Source organism: Hyla sarda, chromosome 4 (genome assembly GCF_029499605.1).
Source record: "Hyla sarda isolate aHylSar1 chromosome 4, aHylSar1.hap1, whole genome shotgun sequence".
In the NCBI taxonomy this organism is placed as follows: Eukaryota; Metazoa; Chordata; class Amphibia; order Anura; family Hylidae; genus Hyla; species Hyla sarda.
Genome location: NC_079192.1, coordinates 294,241,113 through 294,264,875, shown reverse-complemented (window position 1 = coordinate 294,264,875; position 23,763 = coordinate 294,241,113). Strand labels below are relative to the sequence as shown.

Here is a 23,763-nt window from a genome sequence, read left to right as displayed (position 1 = left end):
GACAGTAAAGGATAAATCATGAGGATTGGAATTAAGGTATGATGATAGGGATTGTACCTCATGTTGGTTAGATGCCCACACAAACAGCAAGTCATCTATATATCGACCATACAGACTGTGCTGCCTGTGGGGATTACTGTCCGAAAAAGGAAACCACATTTCCCCCCAACTCATGTAGATATTAGCTAGGGACGGGAAAAATGTTGCTCCCATGGCAACCCTGGTGATTTGCAGGTAGTACATCCCAAACAACATGAAAAAAATGTGAGTGAGGAGATAATCAATAACCTGAAGGATGTATTCCTGGAAATCACCAGGGTAGGATGAGTAAACAGCCAAAAACCATTTAAGCACAACATGTGGTATTACTGAATATAAGGATGAGACATTAGCTAAAATCCACGATAGAGAGTCATGCAATGTTATAGACTCAGGTACATAAAGTAAGTGTTTAGTATCCTGGATAAAGCTTAGAACAGTTGGAATAAGGGGTTGTAGAAGGCTATTAACCCATGCAGCAGACATACCAATACTGACGACTATTGGTCCTATCGGGGAAGGGAAAATAGACTTATGCACTTTTGTAAATTAATAGAAAATGACTGTAGTAGGATAAGAAACTAAAATAGCTTGGAATTTTTGGGTATTAGTTCCTGTTCCTTTAAATGTTTCTTTCATAACAGATATACTAAATGTAGTAATCTCTTGGCACATGTACATGTAATTACTAATGCAGATGCAAATGTTCACTGGTTTCAAGTTCTCTGTTTAAAATTACTGGAACTTCTAATGAGGCTCTTCACACGTCTGCTTACTGTGGTGCAATATGTAGACTTTTCTTTACTCTCACAACTCTAGTTCTGTGACCTGATACCTAGAATAAAGTAGAAAAGAAAAAAATGCTCCGGTGTGGCGCTATCCAATGAAGGTCCAAGGTAAAAGGCTATTTCATCAATAAAAGCTTATTTATTGAATAAAAGTTACAACATAAAACAAGATAAAACAAGACGGATGTTATATTACCCTTTTTCAATTGCAGATAGGTGACACCTATATACAATCATTAAGATGCAATACACATTACACATTAAAATACATTTGCAATAAACATACAGTACTTCATACACATTTATGTATTATGCAAAACCTTTGACTTTCAGCCACACAACAACTTTTTTTTAGAATAGTAGCTGGACCATTGGTACTGGGACAGTCCAATTGTGTTCAAATATTTCGAGAGTCATCGAGAGGATTGGATATAACAGAATTATGAATAAGAACAAAAAGAGGCAAATATGTCAGAAAGTCAAGGATATCCAGCTTCTTAATGTGACTTAATTCCAATTGTGCAGCCTCCTCATGCTCCCGGCTAATCCCACCAGCCTTCAGTTCCACCAGGAGCTGTTCCACACTGATGCTCTTGCTTTCAGCATCAATATTGCACAGAAAGAGTTGCTGAAATACAACATAACAGTGTACATAAATTGGTAACAGAAAATTTGGGTAAGCTAGTTAGCCTTGAAGTGCTTAACTTTTTATACATATTGATAAAGCATGAGCTAACCATTGAAGGGGTACTCGACCCCTAGACATCTTATCCCCTATCCAAAGGGATACGCCGCTGGGGACCCCCACAATATAGCACGCAGCACCCACCTGTTACTGTTCCGTCACGCCCCCTCCCATAGACTTGCATTGAGGGGGTGGGGCATGATGTCACAAGGGGGCGGAGTCATGACGTCCCGATCTTCCGTTCCCGTGGTCAGGAGCCAGAACCTCCAGCGCTTCTGGAGCAGTAACAGGTGGGTGCTGCGTGCTTTATTGTGGGGGTCCACAGGAGCGGGACCCCCGCGATCAGACATCTTATCCCCTATCCTTTGGATAGGGGATAAGATGTCTAGGGGTGAAGTACCCCTTTAAAGGACAACTGCAGCGCAATATACACTTATCCCCTATCTACAAGATATGGGATAAGTGTTTGATCGCGGGGAGTCCGACCGCTGGGACCCCCACGATCTCCTGTATGGGGCCGCTGCTGTGCCGTGGCTCTCCCGTGCAGGGGGCGTGCCTGCTGCCGCATGACGCTGCGGCCGGCACGCCTCCTCCATGCATCTCTATGGGAGAGGTGGGGAGGCAGTGTTCGTGCCTCCCCGGCTCCCCCATTGAACTGTATGGGGACGGGGAGGAGACAAGGCGTCACTGTCGACCTCTAGGTCGACGCTACGCGCCTTAGCACTCACTATGAGCGCTAATGGCGGTGCCCCGTTAGGGAGATCTAGGGGGTCCCAGCGGTCGGACCCCCCTCGATCAAACACTTATCCCCTATCTTGTAGATAGGGGATAAGTGTATATTACGCTGCAGTTGTCCTTTAAATGCAGATTCACACAGCATAATTGTTTTGCATAAAATTCTGTCCCTGTCCTATTTATTTGAATGAAATTTGCCTAAATCAATGTGCTTGCCGCCATAATAACACCATTCAGAGGAAATTCGGCAACATCTGCCACGGTCTAAACCACCTTATGGGTAAATTCAGAAATCAAAGATTGAGAATTCTGCTATCAGTTCCATTAATCTAATGTTGCTTGTTTGGCGGCACTTGATATATTTATCCATAATATTATCCACTTGATATATGATATATTTACTGTCAAGCTTAATGCAAAAGAAAGACAGTAAAAGAAATATTTGACCTGCCACATGTGAATTTACATTACAGCTGGGGTCCCCCCCCAGGTACCATTTTTCTACTAGGCACAGACATGAACATCTCGAAAAAATTATCAGATAAAGATGGGCAAACATTTTGTACAATATATTATATTATTTATCTGATTATCAAACAGGTTAAATAAGGATTGTAAAATAATTGGGTGTCAATAGAAGTCATGACACCAGATTCAGTTCTCTCCTTTATGGATTGGAAAGGGTAATGAAGCAGCCTGGTTCATTTGCAACATTTTAGCTGAGGTTAGGTCAGGGGACTGACTGGGCAACCAAGAAACTTGTACTTTGTTAATGTCTATCCACTTTGCTGGTACTTCAGAGGATTATCCACTTGATATATCAATCCCCAAACTACACTTATACTCCTTTCTTTGGTGATAAGACATTATAGTCTCCTGTAAGATTTTATAGAATGTAACAGTACCACTAGGCGAACAGAAGCTGCTCTATCATCAAAACTACTTTTCATTGTTAAAAATACACAGTTGTGGCCGTAAATGTTGGCACCCCTGACATTTTTCAAGGAAATGAAGTATTTCTCACAGAAAAGGATTGCAGTAACACATGTTTTGCTATACACATGTTTATTTCCTTTGTGTGTATTGGAACTAAACCAAAAAAGGGAGGAAAAAAAGCAAATTGGACATAATGTCACACCAAACTCAAAACTGGGCTGGATAAAATTATTGGCACCCTTAACTTAATATTTGGTTGCACACCCCTTGGAAAAAATAACTGAAATCAGTCGCTTCCTATAACCATCAATAAGCTTCTTACACCTCTCAGCCGGAATGTTGGACCACTCTTCCTTTGCAAACTGCTCCTGGTCTCTCTTATTGGAAGAGTGCCTTTTCCCAACAGCAATTTTAAGATCTCTCCACAGGTGTTCAATGGGATTTAGATCTAGACTCTCTCTGGGTGCCTTTTTGTCATATGTTGGGTGTCATTGTCCTGCTGGATGACCCAAGATCTCAAACACAAGCCCAGCTTTCTGACACTGGGCTGTACAGTGCGACCCAATATCCATTGGTAATCCTCAGATTTCATGATGCCTTGCACACATTCAAGGCACCCAGTGCCAGAGGCAGCAAAACAACCCCAAAACATAATTGAACCTCCACCATATTTCACTGTAGGTACTGTGCTCTTTTCTTTGTAGGCCTTATTCCATTTTCGGTAAACAGTAGAATGATGTGCTTTACCAAAAAGCTGTATCTTGGTCTCCTCTGTCCTCAAGACACTTTCCGAAAAAGAAGGATTTTGGATACTCAAGTTCATTTTGGCAAAATGTAGTCTTGCTTTTTTATGTCTGTGTCAGCAGTGGGGTCCTCCTGGGTCTCCTGCCATAAGGTTTAATTTCATTTAAATGTCGCCGAATAGTTCGCGCTGACACTGATGCTCCCTGACCCCGCAGTACAGCTTGAATAATCTTATTTCTCTTCCATCCACGCCCAGGGAGATTAGCTACAGTGCCATGGGTTGCCAACTTCTTGATGATGTTGCGCACTGTGGACAAAGGCAAATCTAGATATCTGGAGATGGACTTGTAACCTTGAGATTGTTGATATTTTTCCACAATTTTGTTCTCAAGTCCTCAGACACTTCTCTTCTCCTCTTTCTGTTGTCCATGCTTAGTGTGGCACACAAAGATGCACAATGCAAAGACTAAGTGAACTTCTCTCCTTTTTATCTGCTTTCAGGTGTGATTTTTATATTGCCCACAACTGTTACTTGCCCCCGGTGAGTTTAAAGGAGCATCACATGCTTGAAATATTTTTCCCCAATTTTGAAAGGGTGACAATAATTTTGTCCACCCCCTTTTTTGGAGTTTGGTGTGACATTATGTCCAATTTGATTTCTTTCCTCCCTTTTTTGTTTTAGTTCCAATACACACAAAGGGAATAGACATATGTATAGCAAAACATGTTACTGCAATCCTTTTCTGTGAGAAATACTTCATTTTCTTGAAGAATTTATGGGGTATCAACCTTTACAGCCAACAGTATATACAGTAACCCCCCGACATGCGATGGCCCCGACATATGATAAAATCGACATACGATGGCCTCTCAGAGGCCATCGCATGTCGATGTCAGCATCGACATACGATGCTTTTATATGTCGGGGCCATCGCATTAACTGCTATCCAACAGCGCAAAATGCTTAAGCTGCTGTCGGATGGCAGTTTAAGCATCCCGGGCAGGTTCGCTTACCTATTCCGCTGCTCCGGGTCCACTTCGCGATCCTCCGGCGTCTTCTGCATCTTCTCCGGGGTCCGGGCCTCGCTTTCCGGTGTCGTTATTACATCACTACGCACGCCGTGCCAGCAGCATAATAACGTCACCAGAAAGCGAGGCCCGGACCCTGCAGAAGATGCGGAAGAAGCCGGAGGATCGCAAAGAAGACACCGGAGCAGCCGGACAGCATCGGGAGCCCCTGGGACAGCATCGGGAGTGGTGAGGACCTGGTCCGGAGCGGCGGGGACAGGTGAGTACAGCTTCCTATACTTTACATTGCACGGATCCCTCAACATACAATGGATTCGACAAACGATGGGTCGTTTGGAACGAATTACCATCGTATGTTGAGGGACCACTGTGTGTATATATATATATATGTATATTTATATTTATATATATATATATATATATATATATATACATATATGTATATATATATTTGTTAAAGGGGTTATCCAGTGGGAGTTTTTTTTTTTTTACTATGCCCATTGTGCGTAATATAAAACAAAAACATGAACCTGTACTTCCCTCCAGCACTCCCTCCAAGTCTCCAATGTCCTGCTCCGGTCCCCTGATGTAATCCTTTTCCTGAGCTGTAGCATGACCCAGTGTGTTATACTGCTGCTCAGTGAACTGTAGCTGTAGCAATGTGGCAGAAGAAAATGCCCACTCAACCAATCATTGGCAGAGGGCGATCAATGCTGTGTTTAGTGATTGGCTGGTCTGGCATTAACTGTATGTAGAGATGGGGATCAGGAAGTGGACATCAATAGCTGTAGGCTGTTATAAATCTGTATTTTGTGAGCATCCACAATTATAAAGATAACATGTAATTGAATTGCAAATTGATAAAGTTATTATTTAAAGGGGTTTTCCCACATTTAGTTCGGAATGCTGTGTGCGTGCTGTGGGGGTCGACCCTGCTCCCTCTTGATGTCATGCCTCACCCCCTTCAATGTAAGCCTATGGAAGGGGGCATGACGGCCGACTCACCCATCCCAAAGACTTGCATTGAGGGGGCGAGGCAGGACGTCATGAGGGGGTGTGGCCGACTAAAAGCAGCATGCACACAGCATTCAGAATTAAATGTTCCAAACGCTGGCCAGTGGAGTGCCCCTAACTTGTTCATGATGTGAAGTTCCATTGTAGGGCACTGAAAGAAATACATGCACAATTATATATAATACTATCATATATATGACATTATAATTTCTATGATGTCACCGCCTCTTGATGTCATCACATTTACTATGCTCTGAATGGAATACAACAGAACATGCCCCAATGCAGTGATGTCCCAAGGAGGTTGGGATGCCCGCCTTCAGAATGGGGGTCTGAAGTGCACCTGTTTAAATGAAGCCGTGGTTGAGCATGCACACTGCTGCTTAATTTAAAGGGGTACTCCGGTGCTTAGACATCTTATCCCCTATCCAAACGATGCTGCTGGGACCCCTGTGATCTTGCACGCGGCACCCCGTTTGTAATCAGTCCCTGGAGCGTGTTCGCTCCGGATCTGATTACCGGCGACCACAGGGCTGACGGCGTGTGACATCACGCCTCTGCCCCCGTGTGACGTCACGCTCCGCCCCTCAATGCAAGCCTACAAGGAGGGGGGACTCCCACGATCAGGCATCTTATCCCCTATCCTTTGGATAGGGGATAAGATGTCTAAGCACCGGAGTACCCCTTTAAACTTTATGGGACTGCCGGCAATTAACCATCTCTCCATTCAAACAGAGGTACTCTATTCTTCCATTTTCATGATAGGTGGGGGTCCAAGCAGTCAGACCCTCACTGATCACCTATTCTGTGCATTGATAAGTTGCAATGCTGAGATAACCCATTTAAAGGAGATGCAACATCGCGACCATAATGGGCCAACCTACTTTCCTATGTACAACTGCTGAGGCTGTCTACCACTTTCAAAATCCAATGCTCTATGTATAGATCCAACATTCCTCGTGACATTACTGCCATTACACATTAGCTGTGATGTAGACATCCTTTCTGGTCTTTAAAAGAGACAATGGCCACTATTGTATGTTCTTCCCTATTTGGATTTTAACTGACTGTGTTTTAACCAGATTTACTAATATGGCTCATGTTTGGAAAAATTGTGGCACACTGGTGAAAAGTGGTGCATTGGGCTCTAACTAGGTTTAAACAAACCATTAGCACAAATATTCTAATACAAAGAGAACTCCACAGTAATTTTTGCAATGTTTCTACACAGTTGCATTCACAAATCTGTTGGATTGTTCTGACCACTTTAAGATTTGTTAAATAAAAAAAATAAAAATGAAGTGGTTGTTTCATTTTTTTCTTGTACCTTTGCTATTTACAATATGCTAAAATATTGACACACTAAAAATTGTGTTACAAAAGCTGACATTAAACTGTTGGGATGGTGATAGTAAATCTGGGCCAATGTCAGGCAGTGTCAGGGACATTATTTATTATGACACCCTCAACCTCCGTTGTTCCCCCTGTACCTCATGGAAACTAGCTGGCGTTTTTAGTAGTTTGAGGCAGGTAACCACCTAAAGCACCAATTAGTGCTGGGTGGTATACCGGTTCATACCGAATACCGAAATTTTTGTGCTGCACGATATGAATTTTAACCCATACCGCAATACCGGTTTGGCCCCTCCCCCTCGGGAATGAATGAATCAGCCCAGCGCTGCGCTGTCCCCACATCGGAGAACTAATCATATGTGACCTGCGAGCGCTGTTCTGCACCCCACCCCCCAATTAATTATCAGCCCAGCGCTGTCCCCATCAGGGTACTACTCACATGTCACCCGCATGCGCTGCCCTCCTAGTCCTGTTTGTTGCGGCCGCCAGCGCTGACACTCTATACCAGTGGTCTCCAACCTGCGGACCTCCAGATGTTGGCCGTTGGCTGTCCGGGCATGCTGGGAGTTTTGCGACATCATAGTTTTGCAACATCTGGAGGTCTGCAGGTTGAAGACCACTGCTCTATACTGTGTGGTACCCCTATGCCCGGGCTGCAAAAAATAAACAAAATAAACTTTAACTCACCTCCCGTTGGTCCGGTACCGGTCTCACTTATTTCCTGGGGACGGGAACGTCGGACAGCCGTCAGCCTATCACCGGCCGCAGCGATGTTCTGCCTCGGCCGGTGATAGGCTGAGCCCACTGTCATGTAAGAAGCCGGCTTCTTACATGACAGTGGGCTCAGCCTATCACCGGCCGAGGCGGGACATCGCTATGGCTGGTGATAGGCTGACGGCTGTCCGACGTTCCCATCCCCAGTGTAAGGCAGACGTAGGTGCGTTAAAGTTTATTTTGTTTACCTTTTGCAGCCCGGGCATAGGAATACCGCACAGTATAGAGTGCCAGAGCCAGCAGCCGCAACAAACAGGACGAGGAGGGCAGCACATGCGGGTGATATGTGAGTATTTACCCCGATGGGGTTGTTGACTGATAATTAATATGGGGGGGGGGTGCTTATAAGAAATACCGTTATATACCGCGGAACCGCCAAAAGTTTAAAAAATACCGTGATACACACATTTGGTCATACCGCCCAGCCCTAGCACTAATGTTCTAAAAGCCTCAGAGACGATCTGACGTTGTTTACACTAGCGTAGGTTTTTGTGAAAACAACTGATCTTGACTGATCCGGATCATTTAGGTGGCAAGCTGCTTCTAAAGGGCATCAATTTGCAGAAACAAAAGAATGCTGCAAAAGAACCCCCATGTGCCCGTAAAGTCTCGGGAACGGTTTTCCTTCTTTCTGTGCAATGGCAGTAACTCTAATAAGAAGTAGAGGACATGAAAGGAACACTCAATATGAAAGGGGCAGATCTGACATATATGTGCGCAGAGGTCCGCGTCCTCCCTACTAAAGCTTCACTCTAATTGTATGCGTTCGGTTGGTAATATAAGCATGCTTCTCATTTAAAGAAGCCTTTAATTTTACTGTGGTTAAAACTAATAGTCCTTTGCTTTCATTCTTCTACTTTTTAGCCTTCATTTTCTTTTTGTGCCTGCACCTGTTTGCACCACTTTCACAGTCAATCTAAAAATGATGGGTAATCTTCTGGCATTAACCTTGGTGTGTGATAATATGCTGCCCGGCCTGAGGAATAATTACCAAGACCAGATCAACAGAGAACTCCACATTCTCAATGAGCTTTATGTTCACTTTCTCCACTGTACAGAAAGAAGTTTTCTTCATATTTAGGTTACAAACAATTGTTGATGGGTCATTCATTGGCTGGTGAGATAAGAAACCCTGTTCTGTGAAAGAAAGAGGAATGTTCCCAGTAGATAATAAATAGATTCTAGATAAATAAATAAACATAGATATACTATAGATAGATGCAAGGTTGATCGATAAATATATATGAGATAGATAGATAGATAGATATGCAATAGATTAGATAGATAGATATGGCTCAACATAGATGGATAGATAGATATGTATGAAATTGATAGGGCAGACAGACAATAGATAGATCTGTTATAGATATGATATAGATAGATATGTTATAGATAGATAGATAGATAGATAGATAGATAGATATGAGATAGATAGATAGATATGATATAGATAGATATAATATAGATAGATATGAGATAGATAGATATGTGATAGATATGATATAGATATGATATAGATATGTGATAGATAGATAGATAGATAGAGAGATATTAGATAGATAGATAGATAGATAGATGGATATGAGATAGATAGATATAATATAGATAGATAGATAGATATGAGATAGATAGATAGATAGATAGATATGAGATAGATAGATAGATATAATATAGATAGATATGAGATAGATAGATAGATATGTTCTAGATATTATATAGATATGATATAGATATGTTGTAGATAGATAGATATGAGATAGATAGATATGATATAGATGGATTGATAGATAAGATAGATAGATAGATAAGATAGATAGATAGATAGATAAGATAGATCGATAGATAAGATAGATCGATAGATAGATATATAGATAGATATGAGATAGATAAATATGAGATATATAGATAGATGGATGGATATTTTGCACTATATGCTACCTGGGTGTGCTGCGACTTTTTTGGAGTATAGATAGATGGATAGATATAAGAGATAGATAGATAGATAGATATAAGATAGATAGATAGAGAGATAGATATGAGATAAATATAGAATAGATAGATATGGGATAGATAGATAGATAGATAGATAGGAGAGATAGATAGATATATATGAGATAGATAGGAGATAGATAATAGATAGACAGATATGATATATATATATATATATATATATATATATATATATATATATATATATATATATATATATACTCGAGTATAAGCCGACCCGAGTATAAGCCGAGACCCCTAATTTCAACCCAAAATCCCAGGAAAAGTTATTGACTCGAGTATAAGCCTAGGGTGGGAAATACATCATCCCCCCCTGTCATCATCCAGACCCCCGTCATTAACATCCTCATCATCATCACCGCCTGTCATCATCCAGACCCTCATCATCATCACCTGTCATCATCCCACACATCCCCCCTTCATCATCCCCTTGTCATCATCCCCTTGTCATCATCCCCACCCCCCTTCATCATCCCCTTGTAATCATCCCACACACCCCCCTTCATCATCCCCTTGTCATCATCCCCACCCCCCTTTATCATCCCACACCCCCCTTCATCATCCTCTTGTCATCATCCCACCCCCCCCCCTTCATCATCCTCTTCTCATCATCCGCCCTCAGTGGTCTTCAACCTGCGGACCTCCAGAGGTTTCAAAACTACAATTCTCAGCAAGCCCGGGCAGCCATTGGCTGTCCGGGCTTGCTGGGAGTTGTAGTTTTGAAACCACCGGAGGTCCGCAGGTTGAAGACCACTGCGGCCTTCGACATCATCCAGCCCCCTCTCACCCCCCTTTAGTTCTGTACAGTACTCACCGGAGAGGAGGTGGTCCGGTGGGATAGTGGTTCCGGGCTGCTATCTTCACTGGGGGCGCCTCTTCTCCGCGCTGCGGGCCCGGAATAGAGGCGTTGCCTTGAAAATGACGCAGAAGTACGTTGGCAATGAACGTACCTCTGCGTCGTTGTCAAGGCAACGTGACTATTCTGGGGCCGGGCCCGAAGCGCTTAGAAGAGGCCTCCCCGGTGAAGATAGCAGCCCGGAACCACTATCCCACCGGACCACCTCCTCTCCGGACAGTCCTGCAGCACCGGACCAGCGCCGAGCGGAGGTGAGTACTGTACAGAACTAAAGGGGGGTGAGAGGGGGCTGGATGATGTCAAAGGCCGCAGTGGTCTTCAACCTGCGGACCTCTGGAGGTTTCAAAACTACAACTCCCAGCAAGCCCGGACAGCCGATGGCTGCTCGGGCTTGCTGGGAGTTGTAGTTTTGAAACCTCTGGAGGTCCGCAGGTTGAAGACCACTGCGGGTGGGGGAGTTCACTCGAGTATAAGCCGAGGGGGGTGTTTTCAGCACGAAAAATCGTGCTGAAAAACTCGGCTTATACTCGAGTATCTACGGTAGATGATGGATGGATAGATAGATAGATAGATAGATTGATTGATAGATAGATAGATAGATAGATAGATAGATAAATAGATAGATAATTAGAGAGATACTGTAGATAGATAAAGACAAGGTAGCTCTACCAGTTTAGTTCATTTGAGATAAAGTTAGGATCATTTATTACAATACATACAACTAATACTGGATTACTAGATTCAGGGTGTTAGTTGAATCCATATTTGCCTCGCTACATAAGACAACTTTCCAATTACATAAAGATTCCCGCTTCACAAATACATCCAAAGACTCCCAGATACGCAGTCAGTGTTTTGTTGACAGAACTAGTAAATCCAATGTGAATAAAAGCCATAAAATAGGTCCCAGTGCCCCCACAGCCCCAAAGCACTCCCAAGTATGGACTGCTGCTGTGCCCTATTTTAGGTGACAAATGTAGACCATATGTAATGAGTGTTAGGTTGTCAATGGGCAGTGGTAAAATATATTAACAGAAAGGTAGCACATTAGCTAAAAATATGTTCATTTTTCATGAAGTGGCTCTAGTGTTAAATTATATCATTTTATGTGGATTCAGCAGAAGGAGAAAATGTAATTTAGGGCGATAGTGAATGTCCATCTATATACAAGTCCTGGAAAGATCAGCTGCATTTCTGGAATAGCTATTTCAGGAGTCCCCATAGATTGCTGATGCAGCATTACAAATGATAATGTTTAATAAAACTCCTAGCATTGCATCATTCTCCTACTTGTGAGGCACCTAAAGATAACGTTCTTCATTCAAGTTCATGATGGATATCATTCCTACCTTTGCTGGCTCCCCTGATCAAGCTTTGTGGTCCTATGACATTTGGTCACCCCATTGATAAGTAACCCTCCTGAAAGCCAATGGTTTATTCACTGTGGCCAGATTTATTATCTCCATGCATGTGATATACTGTAATCCCCAAATACACTGCAGTTATTCCCTATGTTGTCCCTTGTGAACCATGTGACCCTGCCGTACCATTTCTGGAGACAGCCTAGTAATCCTAACACAGTTTTCCAGCAGTTCTGGCCAGTACTATTCTTATCGGGCCCCCAGTACTATTCTTATCGGGCCCTCAGTACTATTCTTATCGGGCCCCCAGTACTATTCTTATCGGGCCCCCAGTACTATTCTTATCGGGCCCCCAGTACTATTCTTATCGGGCCCCCAGTACTATTCTTATCGGGCCCCCAGTACTATTCTTATCGGGCCCCCAGTACTATTCTTATCGGGCCCCCAGTACTATTCTTATCGGGCCCCCAGTACTATTCTTATCGGGCCCCCAGTACTATTCGTATCGGGCCCCCAGTACTATTCTTATCGGGCCCCACTTAGACTAGGTTGACACATAGGGGGGATTCTCAAAAACGACTGTAATTTCAGTTCCAGCGATATTATTCACACCTTTTTTTTTTATCCTCACATTTTCAAAGGCCTCTTGTGCTGATTTGAAAATTTGGAAATAGGTGAAAATTCATTTTTGCACCACTTTTTTGCGCCAAAATAGTTATTTTGGAGCTATTGTGGATTTTTTTGTGCCAAAATTGCCGAGAAAATTCTGTCGGAAACATCTCACGGAATATTCCATAGCTACTAGTGCCCAGACAAGCGATAACTGTATAAATAAAACATTTCTGAGCTTAACTGCGAGTGCAGGTGCAGTGACAAAGAAAAAAAATTTAAATAATTAACATTTTTTATAACATTTTTCAATAATAATAATAATTTATTTTTTTAAATAATTCCTTAAATAACAACTTTTCTCAAAAAACTAGGAAAACAAAAACAATAAAACTGCAGCCATTTCTGTGATTTCTACACTATCAAAAAGCTGATGTGATATTTTTAATATAAACTTGACTCTCGCCCCTTTGAAATAGACAATATTCGTGGACACTCCCACTTTTACAAAACTGACGCGAACAGTGTAAACCGCGACACAAAGCTCTGTGGTTGACACTTTTCGTGCCAAAATTTTGGCGCACAATTAATTTTTTGGGGCGCAAAATTCTTTGAGAATCTCCCCTATAGTATTTTTCGACAGTGTTTGTTCAGTAATTGTTCATTTTTTTAAAATCCAAAATCAAGAGATAAACCAATACAGAGAAAAACTATAATGGTAAGATTTGCACCTTTTTCTGTGTTTTGGACCCACTCTCTGGATTTGGTTACAAATACTGATCAACATACAAAAATGCTATATGAATCGGGTCCTTAAAGGGGTACTCCCCTGGAAAACTTTTTTTTTTTAAATCAACTGGTGCCAGAAAGTTAAACAGATTTGTAAATTAATTCTATATAAAAATCTTAACCTTTCCAGTACTTATCAGCTGCTATATTTTGCAGAGGAAGTTCTTTTCTTTTTGAATTTCCTTTCTGTCTGACCACAGTGCTATCTGCTGACACCTCTGTCCATTTTAGGAACTGTCCAGAGTAGGAGAAAATCCCCGTAGGAAATCTATCCTGCTCTGTTTAACTTTCTGGCACCAGTTAATAAAAAATAAAATAAAAAATTCTAGGGCAGTACCCCTTTAAAGTTTCAGTTCCACATGCTTTTCACAGTTCAGTTCACACTGGAAGGTTGGGTTGCTGAATGAATGCCCACGAATTTCATGCATCATAAGGAAACTATGTTTTTTGCAGTGATATTTTACTATGACATATACTCAGCGGTAAGGCTCTTTGTTTGACAGATACATTTAATGTACAGATTTGTTTTACAGTACCTATTAAGTTGGCTATATAAGAAAAATATACACCCAAAGGATTCTTCCAGAACTTTTTGACTGATGACCTATTAACAGGCTAACATTCACTTTAATGGGAGCTGAGCTGCAGTTACATGGCACCACCACTTTAGAAGAGCAGCGCAGACCTTCTGGCCATGTTCACTATATAGTGCACAAAACAGAACAGCTGATTGGATGGGCGTACTTGGAAAAAATACCATCTACTTTTCTGTTTTTGTTTTATTATTTAATGATTAGAGCCAGATATTTTTTTATTATATTTACAGTAGGGTAAAAAAAGTATTTAGTCAGCCACCAATTGTGCAAGTTGTGCAAGTTCTCCCACTTAAAAAGATGAGAGAGGCCTGTAATTTTCATCATAGGTATACCTCAACTATGAGAGACATGATGAGAAAAAAAAATCCATTAAATCACATTGTCTTACTTTTTATGAATTTTTTTGCAAATTATGATGGAAAATAAGTATTTGGTCACCTACTAACAAGCAAGATTTCTGGCTCTCACAGACCTGTAACAACTTCTTTAAGAGTCTCCTCTGTCCTCCACTGGTTACCTGTATTAATGGCTCCTGTTTGAACTTGTTATCAGTATAAAAGACCTATTGCCAAGACCAAAGAGCTGTCGAAGGACACCAGAAACAAAATTGTAGACCTGCACCAGGCTGGGAAGACTAAACAATTAATCCCTTCCTGTCAGATTTCAATAGTTAAGGCTGGTGGAGATGGCATAGTTGTGTGAGTTTTTTTGTTTTTGTTACACCCTGAGTCCTCTGGTACCTGTGAGTGGACCTCTAGACAGTATGGCTTATCTAAACATTGTGGCCGACCAAGTTCATCCTTTCATAGCAGCTGTTTATTCTATGTGAGAAAGTCACTTTCAGCAGCACAATGTACAATGTCACAAGGGTTGTGTAGTTATAGTTTGCCGTAAAAACATGACAGCAAGTTTTCCTTGCTTCCATGGTGCTCATAGGGGAAATTTATCATTGGTTTTACCCTGCTTTTGTGGAGTTGATTTGTTGCTCAATTTGTCTCAGTTGCTACTTAGAGAATTTCCATTGCAAATTTTGCTTTAGAAGCTTTTTCTAAAATTGTTGAGCTATGCAATAGTCTGGTTAACTTTTTGAAGCAGACATTAAAGGGGTACTCCGGTGAAAACATTTTTTCTTTTAAATCAACTGGTGGCAGAAAGTTAAAAATATTTGTAAATTACTTCTATAAAAAAATCTTAATCCTTCCAGTACTTATTAGCTGCTGAATGCTACAGAGGAAATTCCTTTCTTTTTGGAACACTGATGACATCACGAGCACAGTGCTCTCTGCTGACATCTCTGTCCATTTTAGCAAACATGCATAGCAGATGTATGCTAAGGGCAGCATGGTGGCTCAGTGGTTAGCACAGCTGACTTGCAGTGCTGGGGACTTGGGTTCAAGTCCCCAGCACTGCAAGGACAACAATAAATAAAGCGTTATTATTATTATAATAACGTCAGCAGAGAGAACTGTGCTCGTGATGTCATCAGAGAGAATTCCAAAAAGAAAAGAATTTCCTCTGTAGTATTCAGCAGCTAATAAGTACAGGAAGAATTAAGATTTTTTAATAGAAGTAATTTACAAATATGTTTAACTTTCTGCCACCAGTTGATTTAAAAGAAAAAAGGTTTTCACCGGAGTACCCCTTTTAATTTATCCTGTGCAGTTTATTACACAATTTGTTGCAAAGCCCTATTTTGTAGCAAATTTGCACCAGCCCAGACCTGGCTTACAAAACAGCATTTGTAAGATTTCGCACATTGTAGCACAGGAGCCATACAAAGTCGTGTACTGAAGTCTAATTTCTTAAAAATGTGTACTAGTATCATATTTATCATATCCCATGCAACCATTTCATAGATTTGGTGCCCGTACACATTACCTCCACACAAATTGAAGGTTTACACAAATTGTTCACCTACACCATATTTGATAAATTCCCCACATATAGGGACATTTATCAATGTTTGCTTATGTATTCTTTTTTTTTTTAGTAATTTTTTCCTTACTTTTTTTTTGCTTATGTGTGACTTATTTATCAACTGGTTTCAGCCTGTTGATAATTTTCTTTCACATAAGCAATTTTTCCTTTTTTACTTTGGTAGTAGCTTTTTCTGCTCCATGTTTGAGCTGGAGTAAATTTAGTCAATTTTTTACCTTGTTGCGACTTTTTTTTGCGCAGTTGCGACTGTCGCAGTTAATAAATACCTGACTACCCGTAGTCCATTTTAAAATTATTACTTCGTAGTTAAGTTTTTGAAAACTTTCTTTTCTCGCTTTCTAGTCAAAATGTCGCACGAAAAATCGCGTAGTCGCAGGTGCGACATTTTTGCGAAATTTTTAGTAAAGAAAAATTAACTAAATCGCTTGATAAATGCCTGTCATAGTCCCCAGATCTAAATCCTATAGGGGACCTTTTGGACAAAGTAGAATTGCTGTTCAATGCATGCCAGTACCTCCATCTAATGTAGGCGACAACATCTATTGGAATCTACGCCACATTAAATTGCTGTGGTTCTGAAAGTGAAATGTGGTGCAGGAAGAGTACAGAAGACGGCAAGTTTTACTGCACTTCCTGCTTGTTTCTGCATACTGAAGGAGGGAAAACAGTGCAGGACAGGTAATATATAAAGTATATTACACTACTATCTGAAAATGTATATTTTTGCTATCCAGAATGCCCCTGGAATTTGGCCTGATTATGCCCAAAGAACAAAGTAAGAGCAAACTAATGGTAACAAATTAGAATGCAAACATAACATCAGAAGAGGTCTGTTTCCCAAGAGTTATATTAACTTTATATTTAGGACTGGCCATAAAACTTACCAGAGGCTAACAGTAGCTACACCAGTGAAATCTTAATAGTTACAAAAAGTTACTTGTTGGCTGACATTCTTCTGGTGTGGTTGGGCAGCTGAATAAGTCTACGGCTCAAGGAAACATGAATCGATGAGCTGTAATTATTGCAATTCAGCAACATAAAAGAACAAAACAAAGGGTGAAAATTGTAGTACATTGATGTGGTCCTGCCAGTTAAATTGAGATCCTTACACCCCATTGAGTTATCAGTGTGTCTATTACAGTCTTATTAAAATGGTAATGATTGTATACAAGACTTAGGCAGCACCTGTCTGTATTATGCTCTTTAAGTTCACTTCCGTGCCCCCCGCTCTCCCCTCAAGCTGCACAACAGTTGTTTTTAGTGCAGCACAAATCGTTGTAGACACATAACTATCTGACATGTCGGTTTTCTAGTCAATGTTTAATACATGAGAAGCGTAGTCTACACTACAAGATACACAAGGGTGAGTCATGATGTACAGTACTTTATTCTTCCTAGATTGTAAGTAGCGGTCGTGACCTTCAAAGTGGTATACTAATAAAAATCCTTTTTTGTTTGAGAGAAGTTGAAAATAGAAGAGGGATATTTGGAAATTTGGTTTTCTGATCTAGAGATTGGAGTGGCAGGGATGATATCTATACTCTGTGTGATGTGCAATCTTCCAGAAATATTACATTTTGGAAGCACAGTTTTAATATACACACATGTTATGATGCTGTGAGATATTATCTAAATGGGGGAATTGCTAGTACCATGAATTGTAGCAGCAGATAAACATTAAAGGGATACTCCTTTTCCAAAGGATAGGGGATAAGATGTCTGATCACTGGGGTTTGTCCACTGGGACCCCCTGCGATCTCTGGCCCAGCACCCCGTGGTTCTGAACATTTTTGTTGAGAATACCGGCTATGCTAGGCTTCGGGTGGCTGTGGTTGTCACGCCGCCTCCATTAATGCCTATGTAAAGTATAGAGGGGGCGTGATGGCTGCGGTCGCTTGTAATCCAGAACGGAGCGGAGTTCACTCCATGCATGTGGATTACTGGGGTGCCGGGCAAGAGATTGTGGGGGTCCCACGGACTCCTCACAATCAGACATCTTTTCCCCTATGCTTTGGATAGGGGATAAGATGTCTGGGGGGGGTACCCCTTTAAGGCTAAAAGATGTTGAAGGTTTAAAGATCACAGCATCACTTTCTGGCTTCTGCAGCTAATTCTACAGAGGAAATCTGATGTACAAGTTGCCACAATCTTAACCCAAAAGTCACCAGAAATACAGCAGGTTTGCCTTTCTCATGACTTTTGGGTGGCAGCAACTTGATTTAGATTTTTGCAGCAATCTGAGTCACAGCCAAAGACAACATCTACTATTAGTCTTACAAAAGTTACCTCAAGTTCCCCTTCACTGTACAGGACAGACTCGCTACGATAAATATAGTGGACTGGATATATAAATGTATTCAGCCATACATGGGGCAAAAAAGTATTTAGTCAGCCACCAATTGTGCAAGTTCTCCCACTTAAAAAGATGAGCGAGGCCTGTAATTTTCATCATAGGTATACCTCAACTATGAGAGACAGAATGAGAAAAAAAAATCCATAAAATCACATTGTCTGATTTTTAAAGAATTTATTTGCAAATTATGGTGGAAAATAAGTATTTGGTCACCTACGAACAGGCAAGATTTCTGGCTCTCACAGACCTGTAACTTCTTTAAGAGTCTCCTCTGTTCTCCACTGGTTACCTGTATTAATGGCACCTGTTTTAACTTGTTATGAGTATAAAAGACATTTGTCCACAACCTCAAACAGTCACACTCCAAACTCCACTATGGCCAAGACCAAAGAGCTGTTGAAGGACGCCAGAAACAAAATTGTAGACCTGCACCAGGCTGGGAAGGCTTAATCTGCTTAATCTGTCTCTCATAGTTGAGGTATACCTATGATGAAAATTACAGGCCTCTCTCATCTTTTTAAGTGGGAGAACTTGCACAGTTTGTGGCTGACTAAATCCTTTTTTTTTTTGCCCCACTGTATATACATTCAATTCCAAGTCTGAAGTAAATAAAAAAAATAAAGAAACAAAAGGGCAAGGGGGGGGGGGGGGGGTTGCAAGAGAGACCATCACACAATGAGTTCAATTAAGCAAAATGGTTCATATGGCTTGACAAACTTGGAAAAAGTAGTTTGCAATGGTAAATGTGTTTATGTTTTGTACCACAAATGGTTCATCTATGGTAAAACTGGCACTTTACAATTCTGTTTAATAGCCGTAGCATCCATATGGGGGCTTGTTTTTTGCAGGACCAATTGTACTTTGGAAGGTCTTGCTTCATTTTTCCATAACATATGCTCAGAAACAAAACAAAAAAAAAAACATTTGTGAGGTGAAATTGAAAAAAAATACATCTTTGCAAATTGGGGGGCTCTTATTTATTCCAGCAACTGTGTGGTCAAACTAACATGTTCATTTGACTCTTTAGGTTGGTATAATTACAACAATATCCATTTTTTTATAGTTTCCATCATGTTTTACAATTTTTAAAAAATTCTAAACTTTTTAGAATTATTTTTTAAATAGATTTTTAATTTTACGACCCCTACAACCTTTTAATTTTTCTGTATATATGGGGCTGTAAACATTTTTGCACAGTGATCCCTTATATAATAGTTGACAATAAAGCTTGCCAAGCATCCTTCTCTTTGTGACATGCAGCATGAATCCAGGACAAAAAACATATGCTACTGAACAGCATGGATAATATTAGACAGCATTGCTCGCTGCCCTCATCAGCCTCATGCCACGGTCTTACAACCACTAGAAATGCAGAACAGAAGCTATACTTGTTACTATTGAATGTTCAGCAAATTGGTCAGGCTGGGGCATTATTATCAAAGGCTTATGTAAAATATATATTGACACCAACAAGCATTTAAATGTCCCTTTAGATGCAGCTTTAACAGTATTTGTATTAGTATTAGTAGCTGCCCGTGGTGATCAGCTATTAGTGGCAGCCCCATCCACTGAAATAATCTGTGGGCTACCGGGTATGGCACAGGCTCAAGTCATGAGCTCGCACCATACTTCTTTAACGGCACCATGACATGTATGCATTATGGGTCTTTAAAGGGGTACTCCCATGGAAAACTTTTTTTTTTAAATCAACTGGTGCCAGAAAGTTAAACAGATTTGTAAATCACTTCTATTAAAACATCTTAATCCTTCCAGTACTTTTTAGGGGCTGTATACTAAAGAGAAATCCAAAAAAGAAATGCATTTTCTCTGATGTAATGACCGCAGTGCTCTCTGCTGACTTTTGCTGTCCATTTGAGGAACTGTCCAGAGCAGCATATGTTTGCTATGGGGATTTTCTCCTGCACTTGACAGTTCCTGAAATGGACAGCAGGGGTCAGCAGAGAGCACTGTGGTCATGACATCAGAGGAAATGCATTTCTTTTTCGGATTTCTCTTTAGTATACAGCCCCTAAAAAGTACTGGAAGGATTAAGATTTTTTAATAGAAGTGATTTACAAATCTGTTTAACTTTCTGCCACCAGTTGATTTAAAAAAAAAAAAAAAAAAAAAACCTTTTCCACGGGAGTACCCCTTTAAGGGGTTAAATTGAAACACACTTTTCTAAGCACACATGCTGTAAATGTTTACATGTCCTGGAGTTTTAAGGCCATGTTCACACACAGTTTTTTTTTTATCTCGGAAAAAGATGGCAGATTTCTGTCCATCCTTTGTACCTCATAAAACACTGAAAAAACAATGTGTGAACATAGCCCTAGAATGCTATTAACCATTTGCTTTCCTGCTTAGATCAAGCATCCCAACAATATTGCACTTTTGTAAAATGAGATCTATACAGTAGATGAATATCTAGCCATCACAAAATAAAAGGATTCAACACATAGCGCCTACGGACTACAAGGCTATTCCAATTCCCTCCGGGGTTATTATTTAATATGTCCCAACTGTAAAAAGAGCAATAGTGATAATGCCATATCAGACAATTGCTCATAATGCAATTCCCTTATATAATAGTTAAAGCTGCTCTAAGCCAGCTATTTACTTTACACAGAAAATGAATTCAAGCATTTCTATGTTCATATTATGTGTTTGCTATATCTGGTATATATTGCTGGAATAATTTTAGAGGTTTTTATTCACTGCACTCTCAGATGGGACGCCTGTAGAAGTAAACTGGAAAGTCTAAATAAGCCCCAGAGTTCATACAACAGTAAAGTAAAGCAAAACTAATATACTTCAGGAATAAAACAAGATAAAGATTTTAGACAGGGCCCCAAATCTAATTTAAACAATCAAATTTGCCTTTCAAAAACTCCCTAAGGAAATCAGTTTAAATGCTGTCTTTGTCTACTCTCCCCATCCCCGAACCCTTCCCCCAACAAAGTACACATACGCACACAAAAAAAAGCTGTTTAAAGACTGCCAAGCATCCTTCTCTTTGTGACATGCAGCATGAATCCAGGACAAAAAACATATGCTAGTGAACAGCATGCATAATATTAGACAGCATTGCTCGCTGCCCTCATCAGCCTCATGCCACGGTCTTACAACCACTAGAAATGCAGAACAGAAGCTATACTTGTTACTGTTGCTTGTTCAGTACATTCATTGTACATTGGTTAGGCTGGGGCATTATCATCGAATTAAACTTAAAGTCCCTATCATGGGTATGTGAGCATTGGAACAGGACCGCAGAGAAATAGAGTGAGGCGGCCTGGTATCACATTATCTTCTTCATCATGAAGACTACTGGGTGTGAGTTCATCAGTAAGGCTCCTTTCATACTTTACCGTTTCTCCATTTTAAGGATCCGTTACAATGTCCCGTTAAGAAAACCCTTAAAAATGGGCGTTAAAAAATCCCATTCAAATCTATGGGATTTTTGATTATCCAATATCACCCGTTATAGCCTGTTATGACTAACGGACGTAATTTGTGACGGGAGAAAAATTTGTGCATGTAAAAATGTTTTCTCCTGTCACAAATAACGTCCGTTATTCATAAAGGGTGATAACGGATAATCAAAAAATCCCATAGACTTCAATGGGATTTTTTAACGGCCGTTTTTAAGGGCTTTCTTAACGGGACATTGTAACGGGTCTTTAAAACGGAGTATAGTGTGAAAGGAGCCTTAACTGGGGAAGAGATGGCACCAGGATGCATTATAGAAAAAGGCTGGCAAAGGCAATCTGCTGCTCTAGGAAACTATGGCATTCATGTAGAATAGTATTGACATGTATCACCTACCTACAGACCGAGTCCAGCCACAGGAAAATGGCCAGGCTACACTGCAGAAATCGTTCAGGAATGGTTTGAGCCAGAAGGCATAACTTGTAAATTCTAAGCCCCATTGCAAAATCTGCAACAGTGCCCCATGTGCAAATTATAATACTGGTCTCTTATGGGGCAGATGTGCTTTGGGACCAACCTTAGGCACCAGGGCCCCATTGCAACTGCAATCACTACACCCCCTAAAGGTACGTCCCAAGTTTGAGGAAGGAATATGACAAAGAGTTCAAGATGTTTACTTAGCCTCCAAATTCCTCAAATCTCAATCCAAATAAGCATCTTTTAGAATTGCTGGAAAAAGAAGTCTGATCCATGGTGGCCTGCAACTTACAGGACTTAAAATATACGTTTTTAATGTCTTGGTACCAGATACCACAGGACACCTTCAGAGTTCTTGAACAATCAATGCCGCAATGGCCCAGATTTATTAGTCTGTCTGAGTCAAAAATGATTTGCCCATAGAAACCAATCACAGCTCAGCTTTCATTTTACCAGAATTCATTAAAGGGGATATCCCGAATTGTAACAACATAGTTGCTTTTTCTAAAAACAGCACCACTCTTGTCCTCAGTTAGTGTGCGGTATTGCCATTTAGTTCCATTGAAGTAAATGGAGCTGAGTTGTAAGGCCATGTTCACATGTACGGGATTTCCATGCATTCAATGGGATTCTGCTGCGCTGCGCACCAGATGTTTCTGGCCCAGAAATTCCAATTTAGGTGTCCGCAGAAAGAATGAACCTGTCTATTATTTCTGAGGAATCCACATGGAATACATTGCCTTCTATGAGATGGAATATCGCCTTGCAGTCCTATCACCGGCATGTTATGCATGCGCCCGCAGTCTGCGGAATGTCCGAACAGAGATTTTCTGTGCGGACATTCCAGACATGTGAACATAGCCCATTCCACCACAACTTGAGGACAGGTGTGGCACTGTTTGTGGAAAAAAGCAACTATGTTCATCTAATTGTGGATATCCCATTAAAGAAATGAAAGCTGAACTGTGATTGGTTGCTATGGGTAAATAACTCTAGTTTTTGTCTCAGACAGATTGATAAATCTGGTCCAGTGAGTCAGAGCTGTTTTAGCAACACTAGGGCAGGGTATATTGGGCAGGCGGTTCCATTGCCAGTGCCACTTATAGGCAAGGTAGGCACTGGCCTAGAGTGCCCAGGGGATGAGATCACCGCTGAGGGATCCAAGACTCACATCCTGGACGCCCCGAGCTAGCACCCCTTTACACTTTGTGTGTGCCTTTAAGACGCACAGAGTTCAAAGTATGCTGC

At 40.9% G+C, this 23,763-nt stretch overlaps 1 protein-coding gene across 10 annotated transcripts in view; it reads right to left on the bottom strand.

The window, feature by feature from the left end:
- Nucleotides 1–992: 992 nt before the first annotated feature.
- LOC130369371 (uncharacterized) overlaps nucleotides 993–23,763 on the bottom strand; it is a 367,785-nt gene continuing 345,014 nt past the window's right edge. For all 10 annotated transcript variants that reach the window (XM_056574542.1, XM_056574545.1, XM_056574543.1 and 7 more), the window contains one exon: nucleotides 993–1,455. In XM_056574542.1, the coding sequence (XP_056430517.1) occupies nucleotides 1,225–1,455 (231 nt within the window). In that variant the 3' untranslated portion in view covers nucleotides 993–1,224. The remainder of the gene's footprint in view (nucleotides 1,456–23,763) is intronic.